At 36.0% G+C, this 12,640-nt stretch overlaps 2 protein-coding genes across 2 annotated transcripts; both read left to right on the top strand.

Annotated features, from left to right (window-relative positions):
• Window positions 1-2,215: 2,215 nt before the first annotated feature.
• Window positions 2,216-7,650, top strand: LOC139870317 (pyruvate decarboxylase 2-like). Its single transcript, XM_071858145.1, has 4 exons — window positions 2,216-2,309; window positions 6,845-6,984; window positions 7,377-7,436; window positions 7,483-7,650. Exons 1-4 carry the CDS (start codon window positions 2,216-2,218, stop codon window positions 7,648-7,650), a joined length of 462 nt encoding a protein of 153 aa, XP_071714246.1.
• A 2,869-nt stretch (window positions 7,651-10,519) lies between these two features.
• On the top strand, window positions 10,520-12,400 carry LOC139871702 (14-3-3-like protein). Its single transcript, XM_071859431.1, has 4 exons — window positions 10,520-10,990; window positions 11,857-11,979; window positions 12,088-12,204; window positions 12,338-12,400. Exons 1-4 carry the CDS (start codon window positions 10,520-10,522, stop codon window positions 12,398-12,400), a joined length of 774 nt encoding a protein of 257 aa, XP_071715532.1.
• Window positions 12,401-12,640: the final 240 nt, after the last annotated feature.

The following is a 12,640-nucleotide window of genomic DNA, read 5'->3' as shown; positions in this document are numbered from 1 at the left end:
CTCACTACACCGTACCAAGTGTAGCCTACAAAACGAAGTACTGTGCAACCGTTGAATACTGGTCGTCCAGTCCGGTTGGGGTTGTCAGGCCCGATAGATCTATCAACAGGATTCGCGTTTACAATACCACATGTAAATGGTAGTTACCAAGCTACAGGGAAATATGCCAGTGGTACAACTCAACGTAGAATATATTTTGAAGTACTTGTGTCTATTTCGTAAACATTTATAAAAGCAGCGCATGTATTCTCAGCCCCAAAAATATATATTGCGAAAGCAATTAAAAAGGGAGCAAATGAAACTCACCATAATGTATTTTGTAGTAAAAATACATATAACGATATTGAATAAGGCAGGGTTGGCCTCGAATTCACGAACCTATATCAATTGTGTATCTATTAATGCATATAATCGTAATCAAGCAAGTTTATATATATATTAGTATTAATAATATACTTGTTATATTGTATTTATTCTAAGATTTTATGTAATACTGATATAATTGTTTATCAAATATGTTTTTATGTATTTAATATTTATTTGATAAAATAATGTTAATAATAATAATGAAAATCAAGTTAATAATAATGATAGTACTAATAATGACAATTAAAAATGATGGTTTTAATAAACATAATAATTTTAATAATAATAATTTTAATAATAATAGTTTTTAATAATAATAATGATAATAATAATAATAATAATAATAATAATAATAATAATAATAATAATAATAATAATAATAATAATAATAATAATAATAATAATAATAATAATAATAATAATAATAATAATAATAATAAGAAAAGAAGACTACCTTTAAAAGCTTTTCCTAAACAAAAATGCCTCAAGCAAGGCTCGAACTCAAGACCTCTCGCTTAAAACAAACATACTCCTACCAATAACTCGATACTTCTTATAATAATTCGATCGATTATTTAATTAACCTATACGAACTGTTTATTATTTTCTCATCTTAACATCATTATCTACTCATCAATAATCATCTTCATAATCGATTAAATCATCTTCGTATCTACATCATGATCATAATATCCATCATCTTATGATCGTCCCCATCATCATTGTTATTTCATGTATCACCCTTATTATTAACCGTTCGTCATCAAATATCATTATCAATCTTACACATCATCTAACATTATTAAGTAAGTCTTTTGCTTTTTTTTTTTTTTGTCAACAACAATGATCACCAAAAATTCTCGTGACTAATTACTAAAATCCCACAAGATGGGGTCCCATAGCAAAGAAAAATAAAAGCACGTACACCCATTGTTTCCATCCATGACAACATCATCATATCTCTTATCTTCTTTTCTATTTTATCATATTAATCAACTTGGCTTCTTCTGGGCCTAGTCTATAATCTTAATATCAACTTTTCGATGGATAAGAAAAAGATGGAAAGCTAACAGTTGAATAACAGGTGGTAGTGAAATAAAGGGGTGGCGTGAGGTGGTGTTTTTAGTGGTGATCTCGTCTGAACAACAGTAGCGAACAGGAAGATGATTTGTAGTAGCGAATAGCTTCACTTGGGCTGTTGTTTATTGATTAGAAACGGGTAATAGAAGTAGTAGTTGTAGTAGTAGTAGTAGTAGTAGTAGTAGTAGTAGTAGTAGTAGTAGTAGTAGTAGTAGTAGTAGTAGTAGTACCCGTGATAATCAAAGGTGACAACTTGTTATGGTTGTGGTTTGATGAACATGGATTAAGGAAGGTGGTTTGATTAATCGGCTGGAAAAAGAAAAACAGAAACATCGCAGTAGCAAAACAATGGCACAACACATTGTTGTTTGAGTGATCTTTTGGGTCTTGAACAGCAGGACACACAAGCAATCTTCGAAGCAATAGGGATAAAAATTTTGCGGATGAGGTTGTGATTTTATAAAGGTGGTGATGGTAGTTTAGGTTGATGACTGTAGGGTAAAGGTTGGTGATTGCCGAGGTGGTGGTGGCGAGCGTAGGGTGGTCCGAAGGTGGTCACGAATGGGAAGTTAGGATGGCGGTTGTAGTAGTGATTTTACGGTGGTGGTGAGGTGATGGTTTAGTGGTGGTTGTAGGTGGTTCCCGAGGGTGACTTAGTGGATATACAGTAGTTTGTAGTAGTAAGGTGTTCAGTATAGCAATAGTGGTGGTGGTTCGATGTGGTCGTTTTTTTACAGCTGGAAAACTGTGAGCGTTTCATTAGTCTTTAATGGTGAGGGTTTCCGGTGAGAAAGTGGAGATGGTGTTCGAAGAAAAAGGAAAGAGGATGGTGGCGGATCATGGGTTTACTATGGTGGTTTCTGGTATTGTTTGAATCAAACAAGAAACAATAATAATTTGTAGTAGTAACAACATCGTCCAAATCAAGTGGGTTTTAGTTTGGAGTCTATAGAAACACATGATATAGTATTAGCGAGGTGTTTGCTTGTGGTGGGTGGTTTATCATACGAAAACAGAGGGAGAGATAGATGGTTCAATATTGTATGAATCATAGTTTGTTTACATATACATATATATTGAGATTCAGTGGAATTGAAAACAATCTAGTACAGTAACAACAAGTTATTTCAATCAATATGTCTCCTTAATTTACGGTCATAATTAAATAATTAATATAATAATAATAATTATAATCTTAAATAATAATAATCATATTAAACATGATCAATCTATTAGCAGCCTAAAGTTATTCTACCGCATATCGTGCGAAATCAGTGGCGGATAGAAGTGTTCAAAAAAATCCCCTATTTTTAAATTAACTATATTTATTTACTTTAGTCATTATGGTATAAAATTTCGATCATTAATTTATTAAATAAAAATTACATCAACTGTCCCTCTCAATTATGAGTAAAATATAAAAATTGTTAAAATCTATTAATTAGCTTCTAAATATATTTTAAATAAGCCTAAAATTTATATAACTCATTTTTGTATCACCAATTATTTTAAAATTACATAAGTTCGAATTTAACTTGCTTAAGTAACCATTGAATGATAAACGAGTGCTTCTATCATTTTCGGAACTATATTTATATATTCAATATACCTTGTTCATATATATAGATATGTTTTAAATAATAATTATTATATATTGTTTTATTTTACACAGTTAATTATAATATATTTCAAATTATTATTTATATATATATTTAAATATACGAGTATCTACTTACAAGTAATTGTTTGTGAATCATCTGTAATGGTCAAAGGTTAATTGAATATATGACACAGTATAAAATTTTTGAGACTCAACCTTACAGACTTTGCTTATTGTGTCAAGAATATTAAATCGTATCGAGAGTTTGGTTTAAAATTAGTCGAAATTTTTTGGGTCGTGACAGTAGTATTGTGGCTCGTGGACATAAAAGGGGAACACTTTATATGATTGAAGTGTTTGATGAAGACACGGTGGTTGCTACGGTTAATGTTGAGTCCGAATCAACTCTATGGCACCGAAGACTCGGGCATATGAGTGAGAAGGGTATGAAGATGCTTGTTTCGAGTGGGAGAATTCATGATTTAAAAAAGGTAGAACTTGGGTTTTGCGAACCATGTGTATATGGGAAGCAAAAGAAGGTGACTTTTGGGAAATCGGGGAATGCACCTAAGTTGGAGAAATTGGAGCTCGTTCATACAGATGTGTTTGGTCCAACTAATGTAGAATCACATGGAGGTTCTCGCTTTTATGTCACCTTCATTGACGACTCCACTCGAAAGGTATGGGTTTATTTTCTTAAAGCTAAATCCGATGTATTTAATACTTTTGTGAAGTGGAAAGCTATGGTAGAAAATGAGACTAACTTGAAAGTCAAGTGCTTGAAGTTGGATAATGAAGGAGAATATGGAAGTCTTGAGTTTAAAGACCATTGTGCAAAGCTCGGTATTAGAATGTTGAAAACGGTACCGGAGACACCGCAACACAATGGGGTCGCCGAACGTATGAATCGTACGTTAAATGAAAGGGCTAAGAGTATGAGACTACATGCCGGTTTGCCTAAGATGTTTTGGGCGGATGCGGTTAACACGGCGGCTTATTTGATAGATAGGGGACCCTCAACACCGTTGGGTTTCCGAATTCCCGAGGAAGAATGGCAAGGTAAGAAGGTGAGTTATGGTCACCTTAGGATCTTTGGGTGTAATGCATATGTGAAGACCAAATATGCGGATAAAGACAAGCTTGAAGCTAAGTCAAAGAAGTGTATTTTCATAGGGTACGGGTCGAATGAAATGGGCTATCGTTGTTGGGACAACGAGGCTAGAAAAGTAATTCGTTCGCGAGATGTTACTTTTGATGAAGATTCGGTCTATGGCAAACCGGAAACGGGGAGTCCTAAACCGAGTCAAGTTACTTTTGACGATGTTTCTATTGATGATCTTGCAGGTTCTAGTGGGAGTACGGGGAACAATGAATTGCCAAATAACGGTGAGGCATCAGAAAATGCTAATGATGGGGATGATTGGGAAAGCGGTGATGATTCCGAACATAGTGCGAGTTCTAGTGATGAGGAGGACACAAATGAAACCGGTCCAACCATTCCGGTTACTCCTACACCAAGACGCTCGACTAGAGTGCCCAAACCTAATCCTAGGTATTCTCCATCAGCAAACTACTTGCTCTATACCGAGAATGGTGAACCCGAAAGTTATTTTAGGCAAGGAAGATAAAAGAATCTATACAATGGGAGCTTGCCATGAAAGAAGAGATGGGGTCACTTGAGAAGAATAAAACTTGGTCACTAGTGAAGTTACCTCATGATAAAAGGGCGTTGCAAAGTAAATGGGTGTATCGAATCAAGAATGAGTTGGATGGCAAGAAAAGGTACAAGGCTCGTTTGGTGGTTAAAGGATTTCAACAAAAGAAAGGAGTTGACTACCAAGAGATATTTTCACCAGTGGTGAAGATGACTACTATTCGTTTGGTACTTTCTATGGTTGCATCCGAAGACTTACATCTAGAGCAACTAGATGTGAAGACCGCATTCTTGCATGGTGATCTTGTTGAAGAGATCTACATGAGGCAACCCGAGGGCTTTGAGGTAAAGGGTAAAGAGAAGTGGGTTTGTAAGCTAAAGAAAAGTTTGTATGGATTGAAGCAAGCACCTCGGCAATGGTACTTGAAGTTTGATGATTTTATGAAGAAGATTGGTTTCTTAAGATGTGAAGCGGATCACTGTTGCTACTTGAAGAAACTCAAGTCTTCTTATATAATCTTATTGTTGTATGTTGATGACATGTTACTTGCAGGTACCAACATGTCCGAAATTAACAAGTTGAAGGGATTACTTTCCTGTGAATTCGAGATGAAAGATCTTGGTGGTGCTAGGGAAATACTTGGCATGAGTATTGTGCGTGATCGTGTGAAGGGTACTCTATACTTGTTTCAATCCAAATATATTGAGAAAGTTGTAGAGAGGTTTAACATGGAAAATTCAAAGGCTCGTTCTATGCCTTTGAGTAGCACGATAAAGCTATCGAAAAGTCAATCACCTAAAACGGAAGAAGACAAAATGGAGATGGAAAAGGTTCCATATGCATCGGCCGTGGGTAGTATTATGTATGTCATGGTTTGTACAAGACCCGATATTGCTCAAGCAGTGGGAGTTGTAAGTCGTTATATGTCTAATCCGGGGAAAGAGCATTGGGAAGCGGTCAAATGGTTGCTTCGTTATTTGAAAGGTACTTCTAATATGGGATTGTGTTTCTCCAAAAACAATCTCATACTTAGGGGTTATGCGGATGCTGATTTGGGTGGATGTGATGATTCGGGGAAAAGCACTACGGGTTATGTTTTCACAATAGGGAAGACGGCGGTTAGTTGGATGTCTCGACTACAAAAGAGTGTTGCTTTGTCAACTACCGAGGCCGAATATATGGCTATTGCAGAAGCTTCTAAAGAGCTTGTTTGGTTGAAGAACTTCTTAGGTGAGTTGGGTAAAAGACAAGACTATTGCGTCTTGTATTGTGATAATCAAAGTGCAATACATCTTGGGAAGAATCCGGTGTTTCATAGTCGTACGAAACACATCAAGATAAGGTATCATTTTATTCGACAACATATAAATGGTGGTACTTTATTATTGGAGAAAATCCTTGGTACGAAGAATCCTGCTGATATGTTTACTAAGGTTGTTACGACAGAGAAATTGAGGTTTTGCATTACCTCAATTGGTCTTCTAATGAATTGATGAGAGAAGACCCCAACTAGAGAATTAGAGAGTTAATGTTTCAATTCTAACAAGTAGTGTTGAAGACCTTGTATCGAAAGTCTGCTCATCCGAAGTATGTGTTGAGTGTGTGTGTCCCAAATGGAGTTTGGTGGTATAATGGTGGTTTAACGTTCTTGGTTAGATCGTTGATATTTTGGGTTGACGAAGGTTGGGTTTGTTCAAAGTCTCCAAGTGGGAGATTGTTGGAGATATGGAGAACTTTAAACAATTAGAAGGAAGATTCCAGGAAACTCACACGAAACTTCCACGAAGTTGTTAGGAAACTCACATGTAGCTTCCATGAAGCTGTCAGGAAACTCACATGAAGCTTCAAGGAATTGTTTTTAGCTTACTCCTTAAACCATTCCATAAATAGACCCTCTTGTAACTCATTGTAAACACACCACAAATATTCAGTAAATACATTCTCTAGTTGGTCCGTGGACTAAAGCAATCACAACGATTGCATATAACCACGTTATCTCTTGTGTCGATTTACATTTCTTGCATTTATAGTCTTTCGTTCATTAAGTGGGTTAGTAATCTTGTAGAATTACTATCGGTGAGTGATCTTGTTGAATCACTTGCGTTGTTTTGGGTCCTAATATCCTTACATTTATAATTTTTAGGTGATCAAATTCTTCATTACAGGTATGAAGTCCAGATGTTATACGCATCGATTGGGTGGTCTGTTGGTGCTACCCTTGGATATGCAAAAGCTGCAACCAACAAGAAAGTGATTCTTTGCATTGGTGATGGCAGCTTTCAGGTATATATAAATATATATCTAAATACTATGCTAGACTTTCTACATCTAAATGGAGATTGTTAGGAAGATTTGTTCGAAATACCTTCATGTGTCTATTATTAGGCTTAAACGGATATACATATAAGTTCTGTTCAATACATATCGAAAAGGAGTATTTCTAGCAGGCTAACCCGTGACCGTTTGTGACATTTTTATTCCTGGCCACCCCAAGATGAGATGTTAGTGAAGTTTGAAAATGAGATCTCATGTAAGGATATCAGAACATCGACCACATGCTATCTTGCAAGGGTTCTTAATCAGGGCTAAAAGTATGCCTAAATATACACATGGTAAAAATGCTTAGTAAAAGTAAAAAGTAAAATCCATGTCTCATTGATTGTATGGATGTACAGGTTACTGTCCAAGATGTATCAACAATGATGCCTAAATCCATTATTTTCTCATTCACCAACGTATTTACCATTTTTTTTAAGTATGAACCTTAAAATGAATGTGCAGATATTTTGCAAAGAAGATTTGATTGAAGCAATTGAAACCGCAACCGGAGAGAAGAAGGACTGCTTGTGTTTTATTGAAGTAATGACTCACAAGGATGATACGAGCAGAGAGTTGCTCGCGTGGGGTTCAAGAGTCGCAACTGCTAATAGCTGTCCTCCGAACTCGTAAAAACTTAATCTAAACGAGTTGGTTACGTAATCTTGCACGAAAAATAAATGGACAGTTTGTGACAGTTTATACTGTTGGTTTATTTTGGCTAGTAGAAGATATGTTTATCCCACATTGGTGGGAGGAAGATGTGAGGGGTGAGTGACTTGGTTATATAAGAGGGGCTAAGTCTTCATTCCAAATCGTACCAATCAATACACTTTAAGTATTTGATTATTTCTTTCTTTCTTACCCTTGTTTGAGAGTTGTATTAGTTAAATATTTTGGAGAGTGTAGTTGGCTTAAGAGAGTCGTCTATATCATTGTAACAATTTGTGATATAGTGTATTTCTCTCTTTGGGGGCCGGTGGTTTTTCTCCTGTTTTGGAGTTTCCACGTTAAATCTTGTGTTGTGTATTGTTCTTATTTCTTTACTATTATTGTTGGGCTGGGTGGTGGGAATTAGTGAGACCGTAATTTCCCAACAACTAGTATCAGAGCGTCAGGTTTGACGGGGGTCTCGGTTATAGGAGTCGGAGTATGCTCTGTGGTTGCCACGTGAGTGGATCGTCCACATCAGAAACGAGTTCTATTGATCGTATAGGGTATCTGGTTAGACAATATTTTTTCTGATTCGTAGTAATAGTTGGATTTGTTAGTGGCCTAGTTGTGGATTTCCGATTTAAAGGGTCCTGGCTACCTGCTACATCTTTTGGCTATTCGAAACGTGAGCAAAATCAGAGAAAGTTGTTGTCTATAGGATACGGATACGATGTCGAAGTTCAGTCCAATGAGGTTTGATGTAGAGAAATTTGATGGGATGATCAATTTTGGCTTATGGCAGGTTCAAGTCAAGGATGTGTTGATTCAGTCCGGTTTACACAAGGCTTTGAAGGGTAAACCCACCCTTGTTCCTGGCAGTGATTCTAGCAGTAAGTTCGATGAAGAAGAATGGGATGATATGGATTTGAGGGCAGCAAGTGCGATTCGTTTGTGTCTTGCAAAGAACGTTCTTGCAAATGTGCACGGGTTATCAACGGCAAAGGAGCTTTGGGTTAAACTAGAGCAGTTGTACCAGGGCAAGGGCATCTCAAATCGGTTGTGTCTTAAAGAACAATTTCATACTCTGCGTATGGATGGGGGTTCAAAGATTTCAGATCATCTAAGTATTCTTAACGGTATTGTTTCAGAACTGGAGGCTATTGGAGTTAAAACGGATGATGAAGATAAAGCTTTGAGGTTGATATTATCTTTATCATCGTCTTATGAACACATGAAACCTATTTTGATGTATGGGAAGAAAACTCTGAAGTTTGAAGACGTTACTAGCAAGCTCCTATCCGAGGAGAAAAGACTGGAAGGTAACGGGGTCTCGTCATCAGGAGATACGATAGTGTTGTGTTCGGATAGGCAGAAGAGAAACTCTAGAAAGAATCTGACATGATGGAAGTGAGGGAAGACTGGACATGTAAGGGTTAATTGTCCCGGTGGAGCTAATCCGGCAAATGGCTCCAAAGACGCTAACATTGTCTCCGTTGTTACGGAGAGTGACGAATTCCTCTGAAGTCACGTCATCCTCATGGTGTGTCCGCGCCACCGTGGAAAAGGATGTTCGTTAGCGGTTCCACAATTACACATGGGCATTGGTTTGGCGTTGATGCAGGCTGTGTGGTGGAAACTGATGTTGTAGCTGATGGGACTTTCGGGAAAGCCAAACAAGGAAGTTGCACCATAAAGTTTCAGCTGGTTGTTCAACAACATGTGTCGAGGTGAAATGCTTGGAATGTGATATTCTAAGTGTTATACTCTTAATGGTGGAGTATGATAATTCTTGTTAAGAGTTATGATTGTCTGTGATGACAATGATTGTCGGTTTAGACAATGTTCGATGAAGATGCAAGTTTTGTCTCTTGGGAGATAATGTCAACGGCATGAAGATGAGGATCTTGAAGTTGTCGTCGAGGAAGCGTCTACATCGGTTATCCTTGCAATGTGGAAGCATGGTTATCTTCTTCTATCCAAAAGGTGGAGATTTGTTGGTTTATTTTGGCTAGTAGAAGATATGTTTATCCCACATTGGTGGGAGGAAGATGTGAGGGGTGAGTGACTTGGTTATATAATAGGGGCTAAGTCTTCATTCCAAATCGCACCAATCAATACACTTTAAGTATTTGATTATTTCTTTCTTTCTTACCCTTGTTTGAGAGTTGTATTAGTTAAATATTTTGGAGAGTGTAGTTGGCTTAAGAGAGTCGTCTATATCATTGTAACAATTTGTGATATAGTGTATTTCTCTCTTTGGGGGCCGGTGGTTTTTCTCCTGTTTTGGAGTTTCCACGTTAAATCTTGTGTTGTGTATTGTTCTTATTTCTTTACTATTATTGTTGGGCTGGGTGGTGGGAATTAGTGAGACCGTAATTTCCCAACATATATAACTAGCCTAGTACAAATAAACCAACTACAACAGTTGTTAAGTTACTCTGGTCATAATAGTAAGAGTAATGCAGGTCCATGTTTCTTTGTCCCTTATTATAATGATTCAGCTGTTTTGATATGAAATTTCTTTAATTTTTGTTTCCTGCAATATAGTTTCTTAAAAGTTCTTTATTTCGATTGTGAAACATTCAAAAACTGAAATCCATTGTTCGATTCAACGTAGAACATAAATAGCATAATATACACCCAATTCAGGCCTGACAACTCAAAATTTGATGATTATTGTTTGTGCAAAAAAAAAAAAAAAAAACATTTTTTTTTCCCACTATTATCTCTAATCCTCACATTTTCCCCTAAAAATTCTCTCCTCATTCCCTAAATTCATTTCAATTCAACCTCAAACCAAAATTCTCTCCTTCACCGGAAACACTAACCGGAAAAAAAAAAAAAAAAAATGGCATTATCAACACGTGATCAAAACGTGTACATGGCGAAACTAGCAGAACAAGCAGAACGTTACGACGAAATGGTTGAATTCATGGAAAAAGTAACGGAAACGGACGAACTAACGGTCGAAGAACGTAATCTCCTGTCCGTTGCGTACAAAAACGTCATCGGTGCACGTCGTGCATCATGGAGAATCATTTCATCAATTGAACAAAAAGAGGAGTCACGTGGTAATGAGGATCATGTGACTGTTATTAAAGGTTATAGATCGAAGATTGAAGATGAACTTACGAAGATTTGTAACGGAATATTGAAGTTGCTTGATTCAAGATTGATTCCTTCAGCGACTAGTGGTGATTCGAAGGTGTTTTATTTGAAAATGAAAGGTGATTATCATCGGTATTTGGCTGAGTTTAAGACTAATGATGAACGGAAAGAAGCTGCTGAGAGTACCCTCACTGCTTATAAATCTGCTCAGGTAAGTTGTTCATATATATGTTATCTGATAATCTGATCAGTTGGAACATGGACCCTTAAATAAATGTTAGGGTTGTGTTTGATTATCTCTTAATTGAATGATTCAGACGTTGAATACTGAATCGTTCATATTTATCTTATGGATGAGTTGGACCCAGGACCCCTAAATAAACACTAAAGGTGGTGTTTGTTTTCTAGTCTGCAGATTTTATTACGACGTCTTCGTGGGCAGATGTTTTTACAGTATGCTTTTTATATGAAGACATAAGATAAAATGTGCTTATTAATGTTATAGACAAGATTAAGTAATTCTGTAGACATAAAAACAAACAGTGTTCGCCCTTTAGCATACAAATCTTTAGGTCACATCTTCTTTATAGACATGGTCTGCAGATCTTCATAAAAACACATCTAAAAAACAAACTGCAACTAAGTCTGTGTTTGATTGCCTGTCAATGAAATGATTCAACGCTGAATCCTTAATCGTTCGCCATTCGTCAAGTTTTTTTATAACCTCGGACGCCGATTGAAACTAATATTTGTATTGAAACGAGTTGTAATTATCTCTTAATCATTTAAGTAACTCTATTTCCTTTAAAAGCACCTTAAATATATACTATAAATATTAAATATTCATCATATAATAAACACTAAATTAAATTTTATTTGATGAAAATTTGGTGTATTTTTTGGGGTCCATGATTTCATTAGAAACTGGGATTCCTTTGGATCCTCCCCATGTTATATATAATAGAATATATTGTTACTGGATCATCTTATATGTGATTATTGTGAAATTTTACATAAATTTAATGTCTTTTTTATTAAAGTTTTCAAGAAAATATATATATATATATTTTTTTGCAGGATATTGCAAACAGTGAACTTGCACCAACGCACCCAATTCGACTTGGACTGGCTCTCAACTTCTCTGTCTTTTACTATGAAATTTTGAACTCTCCAGACAAGGCTTGTAGCCTTGCCAAACAGGTATCAGTTGTAAAACTTCATAGCAGATTCAGATTGACTGATCCATTCGACTTCTTTTCAATTACTATTATTTTAAAATAATTATTACTCTCACGTGAATTTGTATAGGCATTTGATGAAGCAATTGCTGAGTTGGATACATTGGGTGAGGAGTCTTACAAAGACAGCACTTTGATCATGCAACTACTTCGTGACAACCTCACTCTATGGACTTCGGATATGCAGGTACACTTTTGGACTAAACCATGTGACTGACCTGACCCAACCCATTTTGACACTTTAACGAAATTACCCGTGTTTGATCCAATCCATCTGTGCGCCCATTATGATGTGCATTTTGTTGATTTATGGATTGCAGGAGGAAGGAGCTGATGAAATTAAGGAAGCACCAAAGCAAAGTGAAGAACAACCACAACAGTGAGGATTTGCAGCCTCATTTTATGATTTTTTTTTTTTGGTCATAATTTATTATCCTTATGAGATACATTCTTTTTATGAATTTCTAAGTTTAGTTTCATTTGATCAATGTTCCAAGTATTTTAAATGAACTACTATTTGATCCATGTTGTTTATCACATTCTGTTCATCCTTATATGTAGTTAGTATCATATGTTGATTTTATAATATCTATTTATTATCCATAATTTACAAGTTTTATCAC

Source organism: Rutidosis leptorrhynchoides, chromosome 10, assembly GCF_046630445.1.
Source record: "Rutidosis leptorrhynchoides isolate AG116_Rl617_1_P2 chromosome 10, CSIRO_AGI_Rlap_v1, whole genome shotgun sequence".
NCBI classification, from domain to species: Eukaryota; Viridiplantae; Streptophyta; class Magnoliopsida; order Asterales; family Asteraceae; genus Rutidosis; species Rutidosis leptorrhynchoides.
This window is presented reverse-complemented; position numbering and strand designations above follow the sequence as displayed.

Excerpts from the sequence above, each read along its gene's own strand:
- LOC139870317 (XM_071858145.1), top strand. The coding sequence starts at position 2,216 with ATGGTGAGGGTTTCCGGTGAGAAAGTGGAGATGGTGTTCGAAGAAAAA. Across the intron at positions 2,310-6,844 it reads GTTTACTATGGTGGTTTCTG|GTGATCAAATTCTTCATTAC; the intron begins GTATTGTTTGAA and ends TATAATTTTTAG. Across the intron at positions 6,985-7,376 it reads TTGGTGATGGCAGCTTTCAG|GTTACTGTCCAAGATGTATC; the intron begins GTATATATAAAT and ends ATGGATGTACAG.
- LOC139871702 (XM_071859431.1), top strand. The coding sequence starts at position 10,520 with ATGGCATTATCAACACGTGATCAAAACGTGTACATGGCGAAACTAGCA. Across the intron at positions 10,991-11,856 it reads CTGCTTATAAATCTGCTCAG|GATATTGCAAACAGTGAACT; the intron begins GTAAGTTGTTCA and ends ATTTTTTTGCAG. Across the intron at positions 11,980-12,087 it reads CTTGTAGCCTTGCCAAACAG|GCATTTGATGAAGCAATTGC; the intron begins GTATCAGTTGTA and ends GAATTTGTATAG.